At 42.5% G+C, this 27836-nt stretch overlaps 1 protein-coding gene and 1 long non-coding RNA gene across 10 annotated transcripts in view; one reads left to right on the forward strand and one right to left on the reverse strand.

The window, feature by feature from the left end:
* LOC137370035 (uncharacterized) overlaps nucleotides 1-26339 on the forward strand; it is a 44667-nt gene extending 18328 nt beyond the window's left edge. For both annotated transcript variants that reach the window (XR_010975065.1, XR_010975066.1), the window contains exons 3-4: nucleotides 4163-4265; nucleotides 25350-26339. This is a non-coding gene — a long non-coding RNA (uncharacterized lncRNA). The remainder of the gene's footprint in view (nucleotides 1-4162; nucleotides 4266-25349) is intronic.
* Nucleotides 1659-27836, reverse strand: part of stau2 (staufen double-stranded RNA binding protein 2) — a 545941-nt gene continuing 519763 nt past the window's right edge. For 7 of the 8 annotated variants that reach the window (XM_068032038.1, XM_068032036.1, XM_068032040.1 and 4 more), the window contains 2 exons: nucleotides 10754-10842; nucleotides 1659-2795 (listed from right to left, as the gene is read on the reverse strand). In XM_068032038.1, the coding sequence (XP_067888139.1) occupies nucleotides 2663-2795; nucleotides 10754-10842 (222 nt within the window). In that variant the 3' untranslated portion in view covers nucleotides 1659-2662. The remainder of the gene's footprint in view (nucleotides 2796-10753; nucleotides 10843-27836) is intronic. The other variant, XM_068032039.1, reaches the window with a different exon arrangement.

A 27836-nucleotide genomic window follows, 5' to 3' on the forward strand; every position in this document is an offset into this window, starting at 1 on the left:
GACAGTGTTAACCCTCTCAGTCCCTTGTGGATCCATTTCTTCAGTGAACAGCAAGACTAGCCATGGCTGCCCTTCGCCTTTTCAAATGGCCCTCATTTTGCAAGTCCCACCTCCATGCTGGTCCCAGCACCACTAATGGGTAGGGACCCAGAAATTGCCCAGGCATTGGTTTCCTGACCCCCGGAATGAAAATCCAGCCAAAGAGTCTGCAAAGGAATAGGTTAAGTGAGTGGACAAAAATTTGGCAGACAGAGTGGGAAAATGTAAGGTTATCCACTTTGGAGGAAGAATAGAAAAGCAAAATATTACTTACATGGACAGAGTCCACAGAATGCTACAATACAAGATGGATCTGGGTGTCTTCTTACATGAAACACAAAAAATTGGCACGTAGGTTCAGCAAGTAATTAGGAAGGCAAATGGAATACTGGCCTTTATTGTAAGGGAGATTGTAAGGTGTATAAAATTAGGGAAGTCTTGCTACAACTGTACAGGACATTGGTGAGACCACATCCAGAGTACTGCATACAGATTTAGACTCCTTATTTAAGGAGGGATATACTTGCTTTAGAAGCAGTTCAGAGAACATTCACCAGGTTGATTCTGGGATGAAGGGGTTATCTTATGAGGAAAGGTTGAGCAGATTGGGCCTATCCTCATTGGAGTTTAGAAGAATGAGAGGTGATCTTATTGAAACATAGAAGAGTCTGAGGGGGCTTGACAGGGTAGATGCCGGAGATGTTTCCCCTTGTGGGGAATCTAGAATGATGAGGCATCGTTTCAGAATAAGGGATCTTCCATTTAAGATGGAGATAAGGCAGAACTTCTTCTCTCACAGGATCATGTATCTTTGGAATTCTCTACCCCAGAGAGCAGTGGAGGTTGAGTCATTGAATATATTCAAGGCTGCGATAGAAGATCCTTGAACTATAGGGAGTCAAGGGTAATGGGGAGCAGGCAGGAAAGTGGACTTGAGGACATGATCAGATCAGCCATGATCTTATTGAATGGTGGAGCAGGCTCGAGAAGCCGAATGGCCTACTCTTACTCCTAATTCTTATGTTCCCCAGCAAGTGGCTGTTGTCCTCTCTGACTGGAATTGGGTAGGTGCGTATCCGAAGCACCCATACAGGCGTGGGCCGCCTTTTCCAAATATAACAAAGCACCACAATTTGGCACAAAGCAAGTTTCTCAGAATTTTGGCGTCCATATGAGGGTAAGGCAGATTCTCCTGAAATTGAAGCTCACTGAAATGACACTCCCATTTAACCAGAGAGTGGATTGGTGGATTGTGTACATTTCACTCCTGGTGAGCACTAATTATGTTTGTTGCACATATTATATTGAATGGTATCGAATGTTGTTGATGCAAAATGCTGAGGTGAATTCTGTTATATAATTCTTTTGACTAGTGACACTAAAAACATCCAGGTTTCAAAGTATGGGGTGGCCAATCTGATTAAGATTATCTGAGCACAGCCAACGGAAAAATATAATTAAGAAATATGCTAACTTGGTAGGACCAAACCCCCTTTTAAATAACATATTGTAACTTTTAGAACCATCCAATCTGAAGCAAGAATTACTATCTTCATGGTTGATACCCTTAAAGCCCCATTGCATTAAAAACTGTATTTAAATCAAGACACTAGACAAAATTACACATGAACTGATGTGGTTTTACTGCATTTGGCCAATCATTAATCCAAAACTAACCAATCCATACAAAATTCAACTGAGTTTCACATCTTCTGCACAATTATCATAGCTTACCCAACATACAGCATATTTTAAATGTATCACCGTGTTATTCTTTACTGTAGATATGGACCTTACTTTCTACTAAGATTGCTTTGTTTATCCAGGTCCGAATGCAGTTATTAAAAACACTCAGTTGATGCACACAGTGGGTTGTACAACACACAGAATGGGTGTAGATGTGCTTCACAGAACAGATGAGCAAAGGATACAAAATGTTACTGCTAGGCAAGACACCTCAAACTTCTGTGATGGTAATGAAAATCAAACACCATAACTGCTTTCCTGGAGTATAATCTTATAACCTCTACTGATCAGTGCTAACATCAGTTCATGTATCAATAAGCATTTTTTCTTTGTGATTCAGTTTTTGTCTTTGCATACAACTCTTGAGTAGCAGTCTGTATCTTAATCATATATATGCATATAGAATGACAAATGCTTATATCAGCATAAAAAGATAAGTTGAATGACTATATATGAAGACAACAACTACAACTCTCACAGCACTGCCATTGGTTAACTTTAAATACTTAAGCATCAGAAAAAGCTGAAACTAAAGCTACACTAAGAAAAATTGGTAGTTACTGAAACAATGGTGAAGTATTTATAGCCAATGGTGGTGAAGTATTTATCTTAACTTTAAAAAAAAAATCACTTTCCACTAAAAATTGATATATGAGCTCAGCAGCATGATAGCAAATCTACTGCTAACAGGCAACCAACACAAGTATTTATTTTTCTTTGCAAAGGGGAATCTACACAGTCTGATCATTTCCCTTGCGAATTAACAGTACCATGCATTTTTTTCACTTGCAATCTGTTAGTGTTGTCTTCACATAAATTCATATAATGATATTGGTCATTTCCTCATACACATACACCCTATCGCGTGTTGACAGGCTTATAAGGATGCAGTGGCAGCCGTGGGTGCTACAGGCTCCTTGACGACAGCCTTTGAATCCTTGCAGTCCTGAGCTGTGGTGCCTGAGTTAGCCTGTTTAAGGTCTGCTTTCTGTGTCAGATGTTTGACTTGTCTGTAAAGATGAATTGATCTGAATTAGTACAAAAACCTGAGCCACACAATATCAATGTATTTAAATAAATTACAAAGGTTAAAGCTTTAAAAAGTTGACACATAATTATAAAATAGTGGTTATATTACAACATAAATGGATTTATTAGTTCAGCAAATGACAGCCAAGAGAAATATTATCACACTGGATGTTTTGATGCATTGCATTAATGTTTGTCAAGTGCTTTTAAACTCAATAAGATATGTTCCAGACCAAGTACAAATTTTTAAGATTTATAAATGTTCTGTGTTCTCATCAGGTACCTTATGCTGTGAGCACATCAGAAAATTACAGGCTATCATGCACAGCACCACATACTACTGATGGAACCTTTAATGTAACCTGTAACAACATTGAACCTGTACAGTCACTGCATGAAATTACTTTGTTATAACCCTTCTCAAAAAAAAGTTAAATCCCAAAAGCCCCTTTTCCAGATCTGCTGAGTACTTCCAGCATTTTCTGTTTATATTTCAGATTTCCAGTAACTGTAGTTACTGTACAAAGTAATAAATTTGGCTGAAGTTCTGAAATAACAAGTATACATGTTTGGTAAGGCAAAAAGTGGCTTGGTTTTGACATCTGCCATGGTCAAACAGCCTGGCAACATGCACTGTCTGGGCTCACACATTGCCCAAGTGGCAATGTACCAAATGCCTTCCAGCACTGCGGTATGAGTCAAATTTTCAGAAGATGACAGCAGAAAAATTGGAAACAATTCTAATACAGCATTTGTAAGTCATGTGTTATTGTGAAGTTGATCATTTAATATTATCTTGATGTTACTGCATTCACACAACATTGAACAAGAGACTTTAAACTTAAAGCAAGGTACAGCAAGTAATATATTTTATGCAGACTATTTGAAAAACAATCATAGATCTTTGTTTCTTTTTAACTTTGGGTGAAAAAAGCAGGGCCACCTCAATTTACTTTCAGTATTTTCCTGATACACCAGTAATTCCTGATTGTTCTTGCATTATTATCCAAGGATTCAGCTGCACATATGCTGAGAGCTTGGACTTAGAGAGTTGAGAAAACAATTATTTTTTAAACTCTTAATTTAAAAATTGCATCATTTCTCCACAGAAAAGTTTGTGGAATATGACGATAAAAATAATGTTTCTCACTATTCTAAAGAGTTTAGGTATAAAATGATACAGAAAATTGTGAATTTTTCAATTTCATTTTCCAATTGATTTCTCAATGGGGTAATTCTATCTGCACAATCTCCTGGCTAAGTCCATTTCTACCTACTGCCTGTATTACCTTTTGGCAAGACAACAGTTTGAGACCACTCCTGTGAACTTTTACAAAAATATTTACAGGCATTGAGCCAACAGATGAAGAATTAAATACTCGCAGAAGAAGTTAAATACTCGTAGGAGAAGATCAAGGAGATCACAAACTCCATTGGAAGCTCTGAAAATTGTAAGTAAAGTGAAATAAAAGAAAAATGTAAATAAAATCAATCCAACAGGTCAGATTCTCACACTAAGGCCCTGGGAATAGAATAAAGCTTTGTCCGGAACCAGATAACTTAAAAGGACATCATAAATTTATAAAGGGACCTACCACCTGAGTAAGCTTCATATAAATGTAAATAAAGATATAACAGAATGATTCAGTGGAACAGCTCCACTCTCCTAGGCCTTGGAATATTGTAAAGCTTCAGTTGAGATCAGGTAACAAAGAAAAGCAGTGCAACATTCAAAGAAGATCCAAAGCCTGAGGAAATTTTAAAAGGAAGAAACAAATTTAAAGTGAACCATCTGAGCGAAATACATTTAAAAGTGAAACAGCCAAGAGAAGTACAATTAAGATGGAAGTTATGAGGTGTGTCTTTTGTGAGATATTTACAGATAATAGAAGATTGAAAGGTTGCAAAAATTGTCTGTTGATGAAGGTGTTTGAAGAAGGGGTTCTAGTGTTGGCTCAATTGGAAGCACTCTGAGTCAGAAGGCTGTGGGTCCAAGACTCACTCCAGAGAGTTGAGCACATAACTAAAGATGCCTGTTTGACTTCTTGCAGGTGCAGAAAAGATAAATGTATAGTTATCAAACAGGTAAATCTTTCCACCAGAAGGTCGGAACTACACAAATAACAAACCAACTATCTTTATGACGATAATAGTAACCAACCTCGCCAGGGAGAGTTGGCCTGATATTTTGGACAATTTCCAGAATGCAGATTCTGGTACAGCTGTCTGTTTGGCTGGAATTTCATGAGAAGGCGGTAGCTCCACCCACCGGCTTAAAGGTGGGGGGAAGAGCCCGCCTCCACTATGGCTGGAATTCCCGCTACTATTTTGCGTGGTCCTGTCCTTTAACTGGAAGCAGTTGGAATTTCTGCTCCTTTGAGGCAGGAAGTTCCGCCTCCAACAGCTGCCAGCCAATCAGAGGGCCAGTAACTCTTCAGTCCCAGCAGCGCCACCAGGAGAGGTGGCCACTGCTGCGACTGCACCCAGCAAGAAGAGGAAAGATAGATGTTGCCCTACAAAGAGGTGAGAGTTGGGCCTCACCAGGGACAATTGACTGAGCCCCGGCGATGGGGCTGTGGATTGGAGAGCAGTGCGGGGCTGGGGGGCCCGTGCTGCTGGAGATGCCCTCTGTGGGGCACAGGGTGCCCGAGCAGGAGGGTCACTCACCACAGCCCGCAAGGAGGCCACCAGAAGTTCTTTCTTAGTTTCTAGCCTTATAGAGAAAGTAATAGGACCTTACAAGAGCAGGTAACAGTAAGGTATTATTAAGGATGAGTGGATAGTCCTGGTCTTGATCACAGGTCAACTAAATGGTTGGGGCAGCATCAGACCTCAAGGCCAAATCATGAGGGATCAATTGGAGAATGATAAAACCAGGGAAAAGTTTTCTATAAAATGGAGGCAAGTGTTGACAAAAAACAAAGTATCTGGGATACTGAATAGATTAAGTTTGGTGGCAAATAAAGTAAGGAAGCTTGTGAAATAGCCCATGCAATTAATTAAGAGAATCCAGTCGGCAAGTCACAGATAGATTGTAATAATCGGAGATTTCTTGCTCAGGAAAGCATATATCAATGTGTGTTGCAAAGACTATATCAAGAAGATGATGAGTTGTCTACTTGGAACTGGAATTAGACAAATTGAGAAAAGGATAGAAGGCATACTGAAAAAGGTAGGAAGCAGCCCAGTGGTAGTAGTCCACATAAGGAGAAATAATATAAGGGCCTTAGAAGCATACACAAGGACCATCTCCAAATGCAAAATTAATGTTCGCTGGTATATGTCCAGTGTTTTGGAAAGGAGCAGAATTCATCAGGAACATTTCCAATGAAATGCTGACATCATGGTATAAGAACAACAATACAACCAGGGATACTTTCAAAACAAAAAGGATTGCTACTGGAGAGATAGGATGCAATTAAACCCAAGTAGAGACAAAAAGGATTACTGCTGAAGCAGCCATAAAGAATCATTTAAACTAAATTGATAGGGCTGGGGATGGGGGAGAAGGAGACAGGATCCCAGACACACTAAACATAGGGTAGAGGATAATCAGCAGGTTTATATGAACACATGGGGTAGACTGTCAACTTACCGCCTGGATGTAAAACTAGCAATGTGTATATACCACCTGTTATAGAAACCACTTGATTTTCTTGGAGTATGAGGAATTGAAGGAAATAAGTATTAGTAAGAAGGTTGTAATGGAGAAATTAATGGGGCTGAAGGTTGATAAGTCCCCAAGACCTGATATTCTACATCCCAGTGTTGAAAGAGGTAGCTATTGAGAGAGTGGATGCATTGGTGATCATCTTCCAAAATTCTATAGATTCTGGAATGGTTCCTGCAGATTGGAAGGTAGCAAATGTCACCCCACTATTTAAGAAGGGAGGGAGAGAGAAAACAAGGAACTACAGACCTGTTAGCCTTACATCAGTAGTAGGGAAAATGCTAGAATCTATTCTAAAGGATGTGATAAATGGACACTTGGATAATAATGATCTGACTGGGCATAGTCAACATAGATTTATGAATGGGAAATCATGTTTGACAAACCTGTTGGAGTTTTTTGAGGATGTTACTAACAGAATTGATAAAGGGGAGTTGGTGGACATAGTATACTTGGATTTTCAGAAGGCCTCTGATAAAGTACCCCACAGGAGGTTGGTTAGCAAAATTAAAACACATGGGATAGGAGATAATATACTGGCATGGATTAAGGATTGGTTAACAGGCAGAAAACAGAAAGTAGGAATAAATGGGTCATTCTTGCATTGGCAGACTGTGACTAGTGGGGTACCGCAAGGCCCCAGCTGTTCACAGTATATATGAATGATTTGGATGTGGGGACCAAATGTAATATTTTCAAGTTCGCAGATGACATAAAATTAGGTGAGAATGTGTGTTGTGAGGAAGATGCAAAGCGGCTTCAAGGGGATTTGGACAGACTTAGTGAGTGGGCAAGAAATGGCAGATGGAATATAATGTGGAAAAATGTGAGGTTATCCACTTTGGTAGGAGGAATAGATGTGCAGAGTATTTCTTTAATGGTAAGAGATTAGAAAGTGTAGATGTACAAAGGGACCTGGGTGTCCTTGTCAATAAGTCACTGAAAGCTAACATGCAGGTACAGCAAGCAATTAGGAAGGTTAATAGTATGTTAGCCTTTATCGCAAGAGGATTTGAGTACAGGAGTAGCAAAGTCTTGCTTCTATTTATAGAACTTTGGTTAGACTGCACTTGGAGTACTGTGTGCAGTCTTGGTCCCCTTACCTTAGGAAGGATATTATTGCTATAGAGGGAGTGCAACGAAGGTTCACCAGACTTGTTCCCAGGATGGCAGGACAGTCCTATGATGAGAGATTGGGGAAACTGGGCCTGTATTCTCTACAGTTTCGAAGAATGAGAGCTGATCTCATTGAAACCTACAAAATAGTTAAAGGGATAGATAGGGTAGATGCAGGTAAGAAGTTTCCCCTGGTTGGGAAGTCTAGAACCAGAGGACACAATTTCACAATAAGAGGGAAGCCACTTAGGACCAAGATGAGGAGACATTTCTTTACACAGAGGGTTGTGAATCTTTGGAATTCTCTACCCCAGAGGGCTGTGGAAGCTCAGTCATTGAGTATGTTTAAAACTGAGACTGACAGGTTTCTAAATACATAAAGGGATATGGGGATAGTGTGGAGAAAAGGCATTGAAGTGGATGATCAGCCATGATTGTATTGATTGGTGGAGCAGGCTCGATGGGCTGAACGGCCTACTCCTGCTCCTATGTTCTTTTCAATTGATTTCAATGGATCCAAAAAACAGCTAAATTCTGCAACAGGAAGATCTTCCAGAATAATACATCCTTGCTGCTTTGTTGGGTGATCTGGCTTAACTGTTGCATGCTAGAAATTCTGAGTGAACCTCGCTGCCTCACTGGAATACTGCTATCCAAATGGTAATTGATGTCCGTTGTGCACAGTTTCTAGACTGAACATTTTAGGTGGTTTGGCACTTCATTTTTGAAAGTAGCACTACTGAAGGAGAGAATCAAGTTACCCATGGTGAGTTCTAAAAATAGCTGTGAGTTGCTGTATTGTCATGAATCACTTACTCATAATCTATAAGTTTAAAGTTAGGTCCTTAAATATATCTAGGTTAATCCTACAGTAACATCACAATAGCTTCTGATGGTCCCACTACTAATACAATACCTTTGACACAAATTTGAAACATTGTATTTTTATTATTGCAAAAATCAGTCCCCAAAAATGTATTTTCTAGACCCACCCATTGACTTCAATGGAAAGCAAAATTGAGCAGTGTGTAAATTGGCAGCTGATTGGAAAATGCCAGTTTTCTGCTGCGTGGGTTAAGTTAAAATTACCCCTAAGAACTTTTATAGATAATAATACTAGTAGTGTATGAAGGCTTAATGTATTTTTCTGAAATTCCTCTCTTCACTAATGAAGCTGCTATCCCTTTTATTTTAAAGAAGTTAACGCCACCCCCTGCCTAAAATAGAGGCAATTTAACTTCAAGTGAATGCATTAAGTACTGATCTCACCACTTTACGATCCTAGTTTTTAATTTATTCCCCTGGCATTTGAACTCTTCACCAGAATGAACAATTTGCTTTGATCAGTATTGTCAATTCTCTTTGTTATCTCTAAAACCTCAAGCTGGATTTTGTGCTGGAGGCGGGGCTCCCGGTGTCAGGCCGAAAAGGCAAGGGGAATCCCACCTCTGACTTTTCGTGCCCCCCTGCCAACCCCCCGGAGCAATCCTCTGGACTTTTTAAGTCAAAGTTTCAGGAGGCGGGATCCCCATCCCTTTGAAGACGGAGATCACGCCTCCATGAGCTGCTGGCCAATCAGAGGGCCGCAGCTCAGCTGTATCGGCAGTGCCACCAGGAGTGGAACCTCGGACAAGAGGTAGGTGAGGCGGAGTTGCAGTCCAGTCCGGATGTCTGGCAAGGGAGGGTCTGGGGGGTGGTCTTGCAGTCCAGGGGGAGAGGGTGCTGGGGGGGTTAATTGTTTCCCGGTGCTGGTACTTCGTGGGCCATAAATTGCCCACTGAGAAGGAACCCCTCACCCCCGAGCCCAGAGAGGGTGCCTCATGTTCCCTGCATGGTGGAGGCCGCCCTTCCCCCCACCGCTTGTAAGATCCTAGCAGCGACGGGAAGAGGCCCTTAATTATTAAAGGCCACTTAAGGGCCTCAACTGACCTCTGGGCAGGAAGGCTGTCTTTGGCTTATGCCACTCCGCCGCCTTCCCCGCTACCTGTTGCGCTACTCCGTGCCCCCCTCCCCACCATCTCCGATCCCACCTCATGGAGCCACACAAAATCCAGCCCCTCAAGTAGATCATCTCAAAGTTTCTTTTCCAAAGGAAACAAGCCTATGTAATCTTTTCAAAACAGCACATATGATTTTAGTTGAGGTCTGATCAGTGCCTTATTATTAGATTAATATTCTAATCACTCTGCTAATGCAAATTTATTTGTTTTATTTTAAAACAGGAAACATTTGCATTTATATAGCACCTTTCCCAGCCACAGTGAAAACCATATCTTTCATGCAAATGAAGTACTTTTGAAGTGTAGTAATTACTAAAGTGCAGGTAAATGTGGCAGCCTATTTGTGCAAAGCAAGGTCCCACAAACAGCAATGAAATAAATAACAAAGTAATTTGATTTTTATAGTATTTGTTAAAGGTTAAATGTTGGCAAGTAGAACTCCAATGCTCTTCTTTGAATACTGCCATGAGATCTTTTAAGTACATCAGAGAAAGCAAATGGGGGCCTCGACTTAACGATTCATCGGAAAGACAGCACCTCCAACAATGTAGCACTCTTTCAGTGTTGCACTAAAATATCAAATTAGATTACGTGCTTAAGTTTCTGGAGTGGGGCTTGATTAGGTAATCTTTGACACAGAGATGAGAGCGCTATCAATCAGCTAAGGCTGACACTTTTTTACATTACAAGTAGCCTTGACAGTTTTATAGATAATAATCCTTAGATATCATGATTAATAATACAGTACCACAGTTCCATTTGACACTTATACAAATTGCTGTTGAGGATTTTAGTGGTGGAACACTAAAGAGCTTTGTATAATAGTCATTTGTCTGCTATTTTAGATGGGTTAACATCTCAATAAACTAATGGTCAAAAAAGTCAAATGAACATATTAGGCTTTGACAGCTAATATCGCTAACAATAATATTTGAGAGGTTTCTCTCTTGGTTTCTTGCTCCCAAAATATTTATTTTACATTTATCCACATTGAATTCCGTTTGCCACCTACTTACTCAGTTACCTTAATTGTTCTCTAACCAGGTTGCATAGTTATTTATTACTTGTTCTGCCTCCTACATCGGCTTACTATAGCCTTATCTAAAGCAAAAGGGTTCCACTGTACTATTAATGCAATCCAATCTGCACTTACATTTCAATGGATCCATTTTCTACCTTGATTGCACCCTCCACTGGGTCGAGTCCTTGTTCAGACAGTTGTTTCAAGGCACTTAAAGCTGCCTGTGGAACCAAAAAGCAAACCTGTGTAAGCCTCACTGCATGCTCAATTTTTAAAAAGGTTTTATAGAGTCATAATTTATGGCACAGAAGAGGCCATTCGGCCCATCGAGTCAATGCCAGCTCTCCATGGAGCAATCCAGTCAGTCCCACTCCCCGGTTTGATCCCCGTAACCCTGTAAGTTTATTTCCCTCAAGTGCCCATCCAATTTCCTTTTGAAATCACTGATTGTCTCCGCTTCACTCACCCTTGTGGGCAGTGAGTTCCAGGTCATTACCACCCTCTGCGTAAAAAAGTTCTTCCTCACATTCCCCCTGCATCTCTTGTCCAAAACCTTCAATCTGTGTCCCTTGGTCCTTGTACCATTCATAAATGGGAACAGTTTGTCCTTGTCTAACTTATCTATGCTAGTCATAAACTTATACACCTTTATTAAATCTCCCCTCAATCTCCTTTGCTCTAAGCAGAACAACCCCAGATTGTCCAACCTAACCTTGTAACTAAAATCCCCCATCCCTGGAACCATTCTGGTAAATCTCCTCTGCACCCTCTCAAGGACCCTCACATCCTTCCTGAAGTGTGGTGACGAGAACTGGATGCAATACTCTAGCTGGGCCTAACCAGAGCTTTATAAAGGTTCAGCATAACTTCCCTGCTTTTGTACTCAATGCCTCTATTTATGAAACCCAAGGTCCCATATGCTTTGCTAACCACTCTCAATATGTGCTGCCACCTTCAAAGATCGATGCATATGCACCCCTAGGTCCCTCTGTTCCTGCACACTCTTTAAAACTGTGCCATTAAGTATATATTGCCTCTGCCTATTCCTTCTGCCAAAATGCATCACCTCAACTTGTCAGAATTAAATTCCATCTGTCACCTGTCTGCCCATTCTGCCAGCCTATCTATGCCCTGTTACAGGCAGTTCATAACATCCTCACTGCCACACTTCCAAGTTTGGTGTCATCAGCAAATTTTGAAATTCTACTCTGTATTCCAAGATCCAAGTCATTTATTTATAGCTCAAAAAGCAATGGTCCCAGCACTGCCCTTGAGGAACACCACTGTCAACTGTCCTCCAGTCTGGAAAAGAACCACTTAGTACGACTCGCTGTTTTCTGTCCTTAAGCCAATTATTTTTATCCAGTTGGACACTGAGCCTTCTATTCCATAAGCCTCAATTTTGTGAACCAGCCTTTTATGTGGTACTTTATCAAACGCTTTCTTAAAATCCATGTAGACAACATACAACATATTCCCTTCATCAACCTTCTCTGTTACTTCATCAAAAAATTCAATTAGATTGGTCAAGCATGATCTGCCTTTTACAAATCCATGCTGGATCTCCTTAATTAACTCAACCCTCTCTGCAAGTGTCTGTTGATTTTTTTGCTGATTATTATTTCTAAAACCTTATACACCACTGATGTTCAACTAACTGGCCTGTAGTTGCTGGGACTGTCCTTTACACCCTTTCTTGAATAAGGATGTCAACATTTCCCACTCTCCAATCCTCTGGCACCTCCCCCGTATCCAGGGAAGATTGGAGGATTATGGCAAACTCTTCCGCTATCTCCAACCCCGTTTTCTTTAGCAACCTGGAATGCAAGCCATCCGGACCAGGTGACTTATCTACCCTAAGCATTCCAGTACCTCTGCCCTCTCAATTTTTACCTTATCCAATGCCTCTACTCTCTCTGCTTCTACTGATATTTTGCCAGATTTTTCTTAGTAAACACTGATACAAATTACTCATTAAGTATTTCAGCATTGTCCTGTGCCTCTAAGCATATATTGTCCTCTTTCTCCCTAATAGGCCCCACTCCACCTCTTACTACCCACTTAATCTTTACATGCCAATAGAATATTTTTGGGATCCCTTTAATGTTGACTGTCATTCTATTCTCATATTCTCTCTTTGCCAGTCTTATTTTCCCCTTCAACTCCCCTCTCAACTTATTGTATATGTCTTGATTCTTACTTGAAGAATTCACCTGACATGCGCACCATACACCCTTTTTTTTTTGTTTCATCATAATCTCTATCTCCCTGGTGATCTAAGCAGCCCTGTTTTTGGTTCCCCTACCTTTCCCCATTGTTGGAATGTACCTAGTCTGGACCTGAAGCATCTTTTCCTTGAAGATAAACCATTGTTCCATTGCAGTTTTTCCTGTCAGTTTTTGGTTCCATTTTACCCTGGCTAGGTCCCTTCTCATCACGTTGAAGTTCACCCTCTTCCAATCTAGATGTTCTACCTTATTTGGTCCCTTGCTTTTCTGCATTACTAGGCTAAACTTTATGATACGATGATCACTCTTATCCTAGTGCTCCCCCACAGACACTTGGTCCACTTGGCCCACCTCATTGTCCAGCACCAGATCCAGCAATGCCTCCTTTCTAGCTGGGCTGAGAACTTCCTGATCAAGGAAGCTCTCCTGAACACATTTCAGAAATTCGTCCCCCTCATTACCCTTAACTCTAACATTATCCCAGTCAATTTTAGGGTAATTAAAGTCCCCCAATATTACCACTCTATAGTTCTTGTACATGTCTGTGATTTCCCTGCAGATTTGCTCCTCAATCTCTCTCTCACTATTTGAAGGCCTACAGAATACCCCCAGTTGCGTGATCATACCCTTTTTGCTTCTCAACTCGAACCAAATGGATTTTGTCCTTGACCCCTCAAGGACATCTTCCCTTTCCAACACTACAATGTCTTCCCTGATCAGTACTGCCACTCCACCTCCCTTTTTTCCTTCTCTAACTTTTCTGAACACTTTATATCCTTGTATAGTAAGCGCCCATTCCTTGCCATTTTTAAGCCACGTTTCCGTTATTGCCACTACATACTTCCATACTGCTATTTGTGCTTGTAGCTTACCAACCTTATTCTCCACACTTTATGCGTTTACACACATGCACTGTAATCCTGTCTTTACATTCCTCGTATTCCTTCTCAGTCCGTTCCAATCTAACATGGAACTACTCCCTTCTCTAGTACTGTCTAACACTCTCACATTATGCACTTTATTCCTCTTTTCTACTTCTATATACTGGTGCCCATCCCCCTGCCAAATTAGTTTAATCCCTCCCCAACCACACTAGTGAATCTCCCCCTGAGGCCATTGGTCCCAGTCCTGTTGAGGTGTAACCTGTTAAATAGGTGCCTCCTGTCCCAGAACTGGTCTCAATGTCCCAAGAGTTCCTCCCTAGTTCCTGAAAATCTGACCAAAGGACCTCAATACCTGCCCTTGCTATATCCTTGGTACCAGGAAGTTAAAGAGTAGGACCCCGAAGGTAGTAATCTCTGGATTACTCCCAGTGCCGCATGCTAGCGAGAGTGGAAATAGGAAGATAGGGAGGACCAATGTGTGGCTTGAAGCATGGTGCAGGAGGGAGGGCTTCAGACTCTTGGGACATTGGGACCAGTTGGTACCAACGAGTACCACAACTTCTCGCTCACTCCCTTCCCCCGCAGAATATTCTGTGCCCTCTCCATGATGTTCTTTACCCTGGCACCTGGGAGACAACAAACCATGTGGGGCTCACGATTAAGGTTACAAAAATGCCTGCTGTCCCCCTGACTATGGAATCACCTATAACAACTGCATTTTCGCACTTTGCTACTCCCTCCTGTACAGTCCCTTGCCCATTGGTGCCATGGTTTGGACTGCACTCCTTCAAGGTGCTGTCACCCCTAGCAGTCTCCAAAGCTGAGTACCTGTTTGTGAGTGGAATACACCCCGAAGACTCCTGCAAGTCCTGCCTCTTCCTAGTCTTCCGGATGGCCACCCACCTACCATCCTGAACTCTTACTGGCTATGGGGTGGCCACCTCCTGGAAGGTATGATCCAGGAAACTCTCCTGCTCCCTGATGTTCCGCAGTGACTCCGGCTGCCCCTCAAGTTTGGAAATTCTGAGCTTGAGTTAAAGCAGCTGAAGATACTTCCTACACACGTGGTCACCTAAGATACATGAAGTGTCCCGAAGTTCCCACATGGTGCAGGAATTGCAACAGGTCACAGCTATCCATTCATGGTCTAAAAAAAAACTCTCTATTCCATTTTTTAACAAACTTGTTACGAACAAGTGAGGAAGGGGTCTCGGGCTCCCCTTGCGACCTTTTCCTGGTTTGGCCATAAAAAGGTTTAACTTTTAAAAACACAGTGTTTTTAGCTTCCCCTCAGTGACTCCTTGCTCACTGCTCTCTAATTGTAATTGTAAAGAAATCAACCAGACAATTTTTCTCAGATTTAAACAATAAAGGTCTAAGTTTATTAACCTTAAAACTCTAACTTAGTTAAAACTACTAAGAATACGTGACGCAACCATGCTAGCATGCATACGCGATAAACACACACACACAGACAGAGGAGGAGAAAGAATTAAAGTGGAAAGGTTTAAAGTAGTAAATGGAATTCAGTTACTGGTTTTGGGTTGGATGTAAAGTCTTTGATTGAAGTTAAGTCTTACAGTTCTCATTGGGGCCCAGTACACACTTCAAACTTGTTTCACTGGTACTAGAAGGTTGCAGGGGTCTTCTGTCTTGAGGCTTGAGTTACTTCTGTGGGTCCCTGGAACTTTGCATGAGAGAGAGACAGAGAGAGAGAGACGTGCTTTCTTCTTGAAGTTCAATTGCAGTCTGTCTCAAAACTTTTCTGTGAGCACAATTCAATTAATCCCCAGGTTGGCCAGCAGGTTCATCATGTGACTAGTTCCTTGTTTGAAACAGTCTCGCCTGCGAGGTTTGTGGATTCCTCCAAGCTTACCAGACACTCGCAATGTGGGTGGGGGGACGACGGGCGGGGGTGGAATGCTGGTTCATACACAGTCAATGGCTCTCAATGTCTTTTGATCATCACTATTGACAAAACCCATCTGGCTAATTGAATCAGGGAGTACTCCCATTGTCTCTCCATGCAACTGTTTTTCAGAATGCAAATGTGCTGCCATGTTTTCAGCCACTGTTCTATGGTCTTTTTAAAACAAATGATATTCAATGTCCAGTAGGCATTCAAATAATATTCCATATGACGAAATTAATATATTTCCATTTGGCAGGTGTGGTTTTCCGTCACAAACTATTTAGTATCCTGTTTAAACTATCAATTTTAATTAACACCACTAGACCTGTTATAACACTTACTGTTATACAAGACTAATTGAATATTTTTAATTTCTCAGCTTCCAATTTGAACCAATACCCTAGTATAGAGACAAAAATGAGAAAAATACTCACCAATCAATCACTTATCTTCTTCCTTGTGATGTCACACTTTGATTTACTTTAAACGCAATCAGTTGGCACCACCTTCTCAGGCCCGCTCCTTTATCCTGCTGTTGTCTTGCTATGCTCCCTCTCGGCTTGTTCATTTATCCCGCTGCTGGTGTTACTGTGCTCCCTCTCAGGCCCGCTCCTTTATCCTGCCGCCGGTGTCACTGTGCTCCCTCTCAAGCCCGCTCCTGTATCCTGTTCCTGGTGTCACTGTATTCCCTCTCAGGCCCACTCCTTTATCCTGCTCCTGGTCTCACTGTATTTCCTCTCAGGCCTGCTCCTGGTCTCACTGTGCTCCCTATTGGCCTGTTCATTTATCCTGCCACCGGTGTTGCTGTGCTCCCTCTCAGTCCCACTCCTTTGTACTGCCACTGTCTCGCTGTACTCTCTCCCAGGCCTGTTCCTTTATCATGCCACCATCTGTTTATATAATGCTGGTCATTATTCTTCCTCATTCAGTTCTCAAAACATACTGATCATGGTCACAATTTTACCAGCACACTATGGGTCCCAATGTTGGAACCAAAAGCTGCTCCCAAGACCACGAGAGCAACTTTACCAGCAGCGGCCAATTAAGAGGTCGCCGCCAGGACTGCCATCCAATTAAGGACGGTTACCTTCCTCTCCGAGCTGCCAGCTGAAACAGAGGGCCGGCAGTGCCATTGATAGAGGTGGCCACTGCTGAGGCTGCAAGGGGAAGGACAGGCCACCTCCATATTGAGGTGCACTTGCAGCTATGTGGAAAACCTTTGTTCTTTGTTGGGGCCAGGCAGGCAGGCCCTGGTGATTGGAAGGGTGAAAACTCCAGTGTCAGCATTGGGCCTGTGGGGGCGCGATTGACACTGGTGGGCTCCTCCATGGGCTGTGGAGGCTTCTAACAGGTAGGACCTCCCCACCAACCGGGAAGCCACTGGGAGGTCATCTCAATGTAGCTGGCAGACTCATCATGCGGTGGGGCTGTTCTGAGGCAGGTACAATCCCTAAAATAGCCGTCAATAGGCTATTAATTACCTTAATTAGCTGCCCGCCTCCATTTTACCACCCTTCCCGCCTCCCAGCTCGCCTCCCGAGGGCTGGTAAAATTCAGCTCCATGCATCTAAATCTTACAATTAATACTTATCCTGGAATACAGCCTAAGTTATTGTACTAAATATATATATTAATTCTAAGTAATGTTACATTTTAGGATGTTAAGATTAATTGTAATTAGTATTTCTGTTTGAATTTATGATGTTAGCTTTTAAAAGATCTAAGCATTCCCTTTTATAGAAACAAATCCTTATATATTGCTTGGAGTAGTATAGTTTCTAAAATTAAGCAAGATAGCTCATAAAGCTATTCAATCAGTTTCAGCAAGTATTGTTTCAGGAGAATATGTGCCTAAATGGGGAGCAAAAAGTATTTCAAATAACATTTTAACTTTCTGTGTTCACTATACAATGGTTTGTTTCATAATTAAAAGAAATAAATATACATTATTAAAAGTGTAATAGAACACAACAGAGGCTATACAGCTCGCCTCCACATTCCCATTGCTGCGAACCATCCAGTGATTTCTCCTCCAAAGAGCCTGTATGTGGGCACTGAGTAAGGACAGAATTGGACTTGATCCTATAGGGCTGAAAAATCAGTTTATAAATGGAGAATAGCTACTTCAGTGAGGTAACAGAAAGCAGCCTGCACCTGTGCAACTGAGCCCAGTTATGAATCAGAGCAAAAACAAAGCACTGCTTTGTTGCAGAAAACAAGAATAAGACTAGCTGTGCATCACTTTTACTATAACATTACACTGAAATGTTACAATGACCTTTCATATATTTATATATGATATATTTGGATGCAAATTTTATTTGGTTTAACAAAAGTTAATTGAGTTATTCCAGCCTTAGCATTGCTGCAAGCAGCAAACTGCCGTGTGTCCTACACTGATATAGGGCAGATGGGAGGGGATTACAAAGCAATCCATTTCATTATGCAAATACCAATTTTAAAATGTTTTCAATTTTTACGCTTTTTCAGAATCTTTAGCTAGTACGGCCAGTCAACATGCTCTAAGAAAAGATAGGCATAGCAATTTCCCTCCAGGTGGGGTGAATGTCCCAGTAGTATAATAAGTGACCTTAACATTTACCCTCAAAATGTAAAATGACCCTGACCCTGGGAAATGGGCTGCAGTCAGGTGTGCAGGGAAGAATGAGCAGAAGTTCTATCCCACCAAAGATATATGACTGTCGTGTGGACAAGTCAACCTTGAGCATCTTTATAGTTTGTGCAATCCTCTATTGGATAAGATGATTTTGTCTACCCCTCTTGATGAGTTTGGCACAGGATGTACATCTAGTCGTAACAAGTGGTCTGCCTGAATGTTCAGGTTAAATAGCTCTTCAATTAAAATTTAAAAAAAGCTTTTGAATCTAATTTATCCATTGCAATGCTTTTACTGTTTTCTTGTGACAAAAATACTATGGGCTGAATTTTATGAGTGCGGCGCAGTTTGCAGCGGCGCACTCCAAAAATGGCGTGCATCCCGCATGGATGTGCCGTCCATGAGCCCCCGCGATATTACGCGCAGGGGCGCATTTAAATAGAGGGAGCAGAGTGGTCACCCCCGATGAAGTATGGGGGTGGCTGACATGTCCCCGACAACGGCATCCGGCGTCACCACACAGGTGCTGGCGCAGTTTTTAAAGGGCTTTAAGCCCGAAACACACATTTTTCTTATTCATTCAGGGATGTGGGTGTCGCTGGCTAGGCCAGCATTTATTGCCCATCCCTAATTGCCCTTGAGAAGGTGGTAGTGAGCTGCCTTCTTGAACCGCTGCAGTCCATTTGGGGTAGGTATACCCACAGTGTTGTTAGGAAGGGAGTTCCAGGATTTTGACCCAGCGACAGTGAAGGAACAGCGATATAGTTCCAAGTCAGGATGGTGTGTGACTTGGAGGGGAACTTGCAGGTGGTGGTGTTCCCATGCATTTTCTGCCCTTGTCCTTCTAGTTGGTAGAGGTCACGGGTTTGGAAGGTGCTGTCTAAGGAGCCTTGGTGCATTGCTGCAGTGCATCTTGTAGATGGTACACACTGCTGCCATTGTGCGTCGGTGGTGGAGGAGTGAATGATTGTAGATGGGGCGCCAATCAAACGGGCTGCTTTGTCCTGGATCGTGTCGAGCTTCTAGAGTGTTGTTGGAGCTGCAGCCATCCAGGCAAGTGGGGAGTATTCCATCACACTCCTGACATGTGCCTAGTAGATGATGGATAGGCATTTGGGAGTCAGGAGGTGAGTTACTCGCCGCAGGATTCTTAGCCTCTGACCTGCTCTTGTAGCCACGGTATTGATATGGCAACTCCAGTTCAGTTTCTGGTCAATGGTAGCCCCTAGGATGTTGATCGTGGGGGATTCAGCGATGGTAATGCCGCTGAATGTCAAGGGGAAATGGTTAGATTCTCTCTTGTTGGAGATGGTCATTGCCTGGCACTTGTGTGGCGCGAATGTTACTTGCCACTTATCAGCCCAAACCTGGATATTGTCCAGGTCTTGCTGCATTTCTCCACGAACTGCTTCAGTATCTGAGGAGTCACGAATGGTGCTGAACAATGTGCAATCATCAGCGAACATCCCCTCTTCTGACCTTATGATTGAAGGAAGGTCAGTGATGAAGCAGCTGAAGATGGTTGGGCCTAGGACAGTACCCTGAGGAACTCCTGCAGTGATGTCCTGGAGCTCAGATGATTGACCTCCAACAACCACAACCATCTTCCTTTGCGCTAGGTATGACTCCAGCCAGCGGAGGGTTTTCCCCCTGATTCCCATTGACCTCAGTTTTGCTAGGGCTCCTTGATGCCATACTCGGTCAAATGCTGCCTTGATGTCAAGGGGAGTCACTCTCACCTCACCTCTTGAGTTCAGCTCTTTTGTCCATGTTTGAACCAAGGCTGTAATGAGGTCAGGAGCTGAGTGGCCCTGGTGGAACCCAAATTGAGCATCACTGACCAGGTTATTGCTAAGCAAGTGCCGCTTGATGGCACTGTTGATGACACCTTCAATCACTTTACTGATGATTGAGAGTAGGCTGATGGGGTAGTAATTGGCCCGGTTGGACTTGTCCTGCTTTTTGTGTACAGGACATACCTGGACAATTTTCCACATTGCAGGGTAGATGCCAGTGTTGTAGCTGTACTGTAACAGCTTGGCTAGGGGTGCAGCAAGGTCTGGAGCACAGGTCTTCAGTACTATTGCTGGAATATTGTCAGGGCTCATAGCTTTTGCAGTATCCAGTGCCTTCAGTCATTTCTTGATATCACGCGGAGTGAATCGAATTGGCTGAAGTCTGGCATCTGTGATGCTGGGAACTTCAGGAGGAGGCCGAGATGGATCATCAACTCGGCACTTCTGGCTGAAGATTTTTGCAAATGCTTCAGCCTTATCTTTCGCACTGATGTGCTGGGCTCCCCCATCATTGAGGATGGGGATATTTGTGGAGCTACCTCCTCCAGTTAGTTGTTTAATTGTCTACCACCATTCACGGCTGGATGTGGCAGGACTGCAGAGCTTAGATCTGATCCGTTGGAATGGGATCGCTTAGCTCTGTCTATCGCATGCTGTTTACGCAGTTTGGCATGCAGATAGTCCTGTGTTGTAGCTTCATCAGGTTGACACTGCATTTTGAGGTATGCCTGGTGCTGCTCCTGGCATGCCCTCCTGCACTCTTCATTGAACCAGGGTTGGTCTCCTGGCTTGATGGTAATGGTAGAGTGGAGGATATGCTGGGCCATGAGGTTACAGATTGTGGTTGAGTACAATTCTGCTGCTGCTGATGGCCCACAGCGCCTCATGGATGCCCAGCTTTGCATTGCTAGATCTGTTCGAAATCTATCCCATTTAGCACGGTGGTAGCGCCACACAACACGATGGACGGTATCCTCAATGTGAAGGGGGAACTTCGTCTCCACAAGGACTGTGCGGTGGTCACTCCTACCAATACAGTCATGGACAGAAGCATCTGCGGCAGGCAGATTGGTGAGGACGAGGTTAAGTATGTTTTTCCCTCGTGTTGGTGCCCTCACCACCTGCCGCAGACCCAGTCTAGCAGCTATGTCCTTTAGGACTTGGCCAGCTCGGTCAGTAGTGGTGCTACCGAGCCACTCTTGGTGATGGACATTGAAGTCCCCCACTCAGAGTACATTTTGTGCCCTCGCCACCCTCAGTGCTTCCTCCAAGTGGTGTTCAACATGGAGGAGTACTGAGTCATCAGCTGAGGGAGGGCGGTAGAAGGTAATCAGTAGGAGGTTACCTTGTCCATGTTTGACCTGATGCTATGAGACTTCATGGTGTCCGGAGTCGATGTTGAGGACTCCCAGGGCAACTCCCTCCCTACTGTATACCATTGTGCCACCACCTTTGGTGGGTCTGTCCTGCCGGTGGGACATGACATACCCAGGGATGGTGATGGCGGTGTCTGGGACATTGTCTGTAAGGTATGATTCCGTGAGTATGACTATGTCAGGCTGTTGCTTGACTAGTCTGTGGGACAGCACTCCCAACTTTGGCACAAGCCCCCAGATGTTAGTAAGCAGGACTTTTCATGGTCGACAGGGCTGGGTTTGCCGTTGTCGTTTCCGGTGCCTAGGTCGATGCCGGGTGGTCCGTCCGGTTTCATTCCTTTTTATTGACTTCGTAGCAGTTAGGTACAACTGAGTGGCTTGCTAGGCCATTTCAGAGGGCATGTAAGAGTCAACCACATTGCCGTGGGTCTGGAGTCACATGTAGGCCAGACCAGGTAAGGACAGCAGATTTCCTTCTCTAAAGGACATTAGTGAACCAGATGGGTTTTTACAACAATCGACAATAGTTTCATGGCCATCATTAGACTAGCTTTTAATTCCAGATTTATTAATTAAATTCAAATCTGCTTTGGTGGGATTCAAACCCATGTCCCCAGAAAAATAAAAACAAGAAATGCTGGAACCACTCAGCAGGTCTGGCAGCATCTGTGGAAAGAGAAGCAGAGTTAACGTTTCGGGTCAGTGACCCTTCATCGGAACTGACAAATATTAGCAAAGTCACAGGTTATAAGCAAGTGAGGTGGGGGTGGGGCAAGTGATAACAAAGGAGGTCTAGATTGGACCAGGCCACATAGCTGACCAAAAGGTCACGGAGCAAAGGCAAACAATATGTTAATGGTGTGTTGAAAGACAAAGCATTAGTACAGATTAGGTGTAAATACACTGAATATTGAACAGCAGCAAGTGCAAACCTGAAAAAAAACAGTGGGTAAGCAAACTGAACAAACTAAGATGAAATGAAATAAGTGCAAAAAAAAGGATTGTAAAAAATGTAAATGTGCCTCCTCTTTGTCCTGCTTCGCCCTATGAGGTAGTTTTCTTGTTGGTACATTACCAGTTCTGAAGATGGTATTCACTTGAAATGTTGATAGCCCTGCTCTGTAATTTCAGCATTTCTGTTGCTACTGTAGAAGAGAAATTAGCAGATTGGAGAGACAGAAATTCAGCCAGCAAATGTATGTGGCTTCATCAGGTGCAGTATCAAGGAAACCCAGCTTTACTTGTCAAATCAGTAACCACTACAAAAAGAGAACCAGCTAAAAGCGATGCATGATACAACTCTTTTGTGATTTAAAAAAAGCACAAAGCCACAGCAAAAGATCCATTTTTAAATAGAGTTCACCTTTCATTGGAAAAGTCTATTGTTGACAAACAGTTCCATTGGAATTTACAATGAATATAACATAAAGGTATTATACTAAATGTAGTAAGCTCAAATGAAGAAAGAAAGAGCGTGAGCAACAGAATTTTAATAGATGTGCATTCTTTTAAAGGTTTTACAATACTGTTTTTTGTGAATGGTTTCTTTTCAGATACATCAATAAAGTCATCAACTCCATTATACTTGTACTGTCACTGCTTCTGCCAAACTTAAAAAATCAAAGGCTTCTTTAAACAGTGTAGGCAATGATATGATGCCACAATCATCATCAATATTAAAACAGCAACTTATATTTATATAGCACTTTTAATGTAATAAAATGTCCCAAAATGCAAGAGGAGCATTATAAAACAAAGTATGACACCGAGCCACACAAGGAGACATTAGGTGAGATGACCAAAAGTTTGATCAAGGAGGTAGGTTTTAAGGAGTGTCTTAAAGGAAGTAAGCGAGGTGAAGAGGTGTAGGGAGGACATTGCAGAACTTAGGGCCTAGGCAACTGAAGGCGCGGCCACCAATGGTGGAATGATTAAAATTGGGGATGCTCAAGTGGCCAGAATTAGAGGAGCGCAGATATCTCGGAGGGTTGTGGAGGAGGAGATTACTGAGCTAAGGAGAGGCAAGGCCATGGAGGGATTTGAAAACAAGAATGAGAATTTTGAAATCAAGACATTGCTTGACTGGGAGCCAATGTAGGTCAGCAGTACAAATTGATGAAGGGGACTCAGTGCGAGTTAAGACATGGGCAGCAGAGTTTTGGAATAACCTCAAGTTTACGGAAGGTCGAATGTGGGAGACCAGCCAGGAGTGCGTCGGAATAGTTAAGTCTAGAGGTAATGAAGGCATGAATGAGGATTTCAGCAGCAGATGAGCTGCGACAGGGCGAAGTCGGGCGATGTTAGGAAGTGGAAATAGGCAGTCTTAGTGATGGTGCGAATATGCTATTAATCCATGAAGAATCACCAGAAGATGCAATGTGAATGGGATAGATCAAGATTGTCATTTTTTGCTTCCATCTAGATGCTCATTCAAGAACCGACAGAACTCACCTAAGCATTGTGTGTGTTTGTGTGACAAGCAGCTCAAGGCCTTGAACTAAAACCTCTCCTGTTGGGAACAAAGCATCAAACTACTTCAGGCTTCCCAAAGCTAATTGTTTGAGATTTTGTAGTAAGCTGTAATGCTTAGAAAACCCTACAATAGAATTAAAAAGAACTTCAGTCTCCCAGTGATAGTAGATAATTCCACATATCATTGATTCATGGGTTTGTCAGGCAATCCAAAGGATACCTGCCCTCTTAACAGATTTTCATTTAGCACCACACAGCTTCCCCCGCCAATGTGCTTAGCAATAACAATTCTCTCCAACCAGGGGAGGCTGGGCAATATAAAGTTAAGCGACAAAACCAAAAACCAATTTCACATATGTTTAACTATAAATAAGTGATTTTAAAATCATTCTAACAAATATTAGCATTATGTCTAACAATAATTTTCATATAATAAACTTTTGTGCGTCCATATATGGGCTCAGATTTTGCTGGAGCGGGGTATCCATCAACATGCCCCATTGTTCCCTCACCCTTCTGTTGAAAGTTTTTTGCCCTGTAAGCTGTTGGAAGTGTAAGCTGGTAACGGTGCGACAAAAGCAATGGAGCATCTGGGACTTTAGTGAACAATGGGACCAAAAGTGACAACGAGATTTAAGGATTGAGAAAGAAACAGGAACAGTGGAGAAGAAGGGTGAATTACAATCAGATCAGTTACAGGAAGAAAAATAAAGGGAGGGTAAGAAAGATTGGATTAAGAGAGAGAGGAAATGAGAGACAGAAAGGAAAGTAAGAAAAAAAACACTAAAATTAAAAAAATCTCTAACAACAATTTACTACCTGTAGAAATGAGACCCCAGTTTAAATTATTCTCTTTCTGGCTGGAAAGGTTAACTGGCATTGCAGGAACATAAATCTTATCATCAAAAAGGTACTGACACTGTTAGATTACCAGCCTTAACTTTCTGCGATGAGTTTAATCGGCAATTAATGAGCAAATACAGCAATTTCATGAATCTCATGGGCAGGTTGAAAGCAAGCTGCCATTTTCACGAAGCTAACAGCAGACTGGCGAAAATCACCCAGCAACTTGTGGCAATTTGCAATTCACAAGCTATCGCGTCCTCTCCATGTTGTTGTACAATTTACACATTAATAACATGAGCACATTACATTCACCTATATTTTGGTATCAAATTCTAGGCCATGATTGTAGGATTCCAAACAATTTTGATTGGTCATGCTATTCATATGTTAACATCAGTCAGATAGTGAGCAGGGCTGACTCAGATCCAATGTCGTTTGCACAAGAAACACAAAACCAACTATTATCTTGTCACCAAAATTTCATAGAAAATGTATGTAACTTGAAATAACTATAACTTTGAAAGTTGCAACTGAAAATTTAACTAAGTCAAAATAAAATGTAAATGTTTAAAACATTATGTTTTCATTGATTTTTAGCTAAATTAAAGGCCTGATCCTGTTGAAACTCTGTACTGTTTGATAAGTCTTCGATATGGGGCAAAATTTTCAATCTCTAGAGGAAACAGGACCAGAGGTGGATGAGGGTGCAAAATCAGATCCCAACATGGTGTGCTGGCTCTCCAACGGGGTTCTGCTTCCCAGCAATTTGTGAAGATGCATTGGGAGTTTTATGCCAGCAAGGCACATGAACACAGCGGTTCAGCACTTTAGCATGTTGTAACGGAAACCCCACATGCTAACTTGAAATATTAATTTCATCATATGGACCTTTGCTTCAGAATTTTACTGGACATTATTACGAATAACTTCTAAAAAGCAGACCAGAGCAGCTAAAGATGGCCACGCACGAATTTGCACATGAAAAGCCAAAGGCCGACTGGAGGCAGAGATGATTACCCAGTCTAGCTAGAACAATGGGGGTGCTCTCTGAGCATGGTCAAAAACGATCGACATCCATTGACTTTGAAAGAGCCAAACCCTGCCCCTACCAAGTACATCTGAACAGTCTTGAATTTCAAAGATCATTCCAGAAGGTGCTGTTTCAAACAAAGAGGTGGTCACATGACATGACTGCCTGTGTAAAGCTGAGAGTTTGTGAATTGTGCCTGAAAAAGATTGTAACTGAACTCCAAGAAAGGACCTCTCTATCTCTCTCTCTCTCCAGCAAAGTCCCAGGGAAACCTGGGTGGCAGCTACTAAACCTCAAGACTACAGATCCTTACAGGCAACAACTGGGGACACAGATAAAGCCCCTCTCCTACCTTCTGGAACTAGAGAAGCAAGCCCGAATTGTGCATGTGGCCCAGCGAGGACTTCAAGACTTTAACTTCAACTAAAGACACTGAGATTCAATATTTAAATTCCATTTATTATGGACTTAATCGCAACCTCCCAACTCTGTTTTCCCCTCTGTAATCTATTTTTGTGTGTATCTGTACCTCTCGCGTGAATGTGAGCGTGGATGTGTCGCATACGTCAATAATTTTAACTGGTTCAGAGTGATAAGGTTAATAAACTTACATTTTTCTTGTTTAAACTGAAGAAAACCTGTCTGATTGGTTCATTTGCAAATATATTAGAGTAACAGGAGCAAGTGTTCACTAAGGTGGGAAGTTAAATCACTGTGTTAAAAGAATAAACCCTGTTGCAGTCAAACCAGAGAAGGGGTGAAAGGGGAGCCTGAGACCCTTCCCTCACCTGGTCATAACAATGTACATGAGGCACTTCACAGCCCCATATAGGACAGAAAGCCATTTTTGATTGCAGACAAGGGGACTACAAAACATCACAATCACCTCCCGAGTAGGAGGCTGCAGCCCAGCGTGGAGCTAGTCATGAAGGCAGGTCCATTTAACGTCAGCGAATTAAAGGGGAATGCTGCTCCGGCAGTAGCATACAGTGGCCATTGAGGGTGCAAAGCTCACATAGCGGTAGCTCTGAGGCATTTGGGGGAAGTGACCCTACAGGGTCATAGCAGGGAGGAGCCAGCCAGCTCTGACATCGCTTCTGGAGGCAAGAGAGGCCAAATGTGGAGACAGGGCTCAGCCACACGGATTTGGGGACAAGCAACATGGGGAGCAGCTGCTCACACAACATGTGCAGGCCAATGTTCCTGAGGCATGCAGAGATGTTGGGGAAGGGGCAGGGAGGAAACAAAGGCAATACCCTCCAAATAGAGTACAACAACAACCATAGTTTCCTGAATGTAACAGAGAGTATCAGTACCACTGAAGGATCCGCCTTTCAAGGCAGATGGTAACAGAAATAAAAACAGAAAGTACTGGAAATACGCAATAGGTCTGGCAGCATCTGTGGAGAGAGAAACAGCGTTAATGTTTCAGGTCTGTGACCTTTCATCAGAACTGTCAAAATTTTGAAATGTAATAGGCTTTGAGCAAGTGAAAGGGGGAGGGGGAACAAGCACAAAAGGGAAAGTCTGTGATAGGGCGGAGGGCAGGAGAGATTAACAACAGAGATGTTGTGGAATAAAAGGCAACGGGAGTGTTAATAGTTGTAGTGAAAGACAAAGCATGAATCCAGAGAGTGTGTTGATGGCAGAATAATGAACAGCTCTGTCCGAAAGCAAAATCATGAAAAACAAGTTAAAGACAGACACATGGTTAAAAAATAAAATAAAATAAATAAGTGTTGAAAAAAAACTTATGCTCTGAAATTGTTGAACTCAATGTTCAGTCTCTGCCCTTGGCCTGCTACAGTGTTCCAATGAAGCTCAACGGAAGTGTGAGGAACAGCACCTCATCTTCCAATTAGGCACTCTAAAGCCTTCTGGACTCAACACTGAGTTCATTATTCTGCCATTAACACTCTCTCTGGACTCATGCTTTTGCCAGTTCTGATGAAAGGTCACAGACCTGAAAAGTTAACTCGGTCTCTTTCTCCACAGATACTACCAGACCTGCTGAGTATTTCCAGAACTTTGTTTTTATTTCAGATTTCCAACAT

The sequence above is a fragment of the Heterodontus francisci genome, chromosome 5 (genome assembly GCF_036365525.1).
Source record: "Heterodontus francisci isolate sHetFra1 chromosome 5, sHetFra1.hap1, whole genome shotgun sequence".
Classification (NCBI taxonomy): Eukaryota; Metazoa; Chordata; class Chondrichthyes; order Heterodontiformes; family Heterodontidae; genus Heterodontus; species Heterodontus francisci.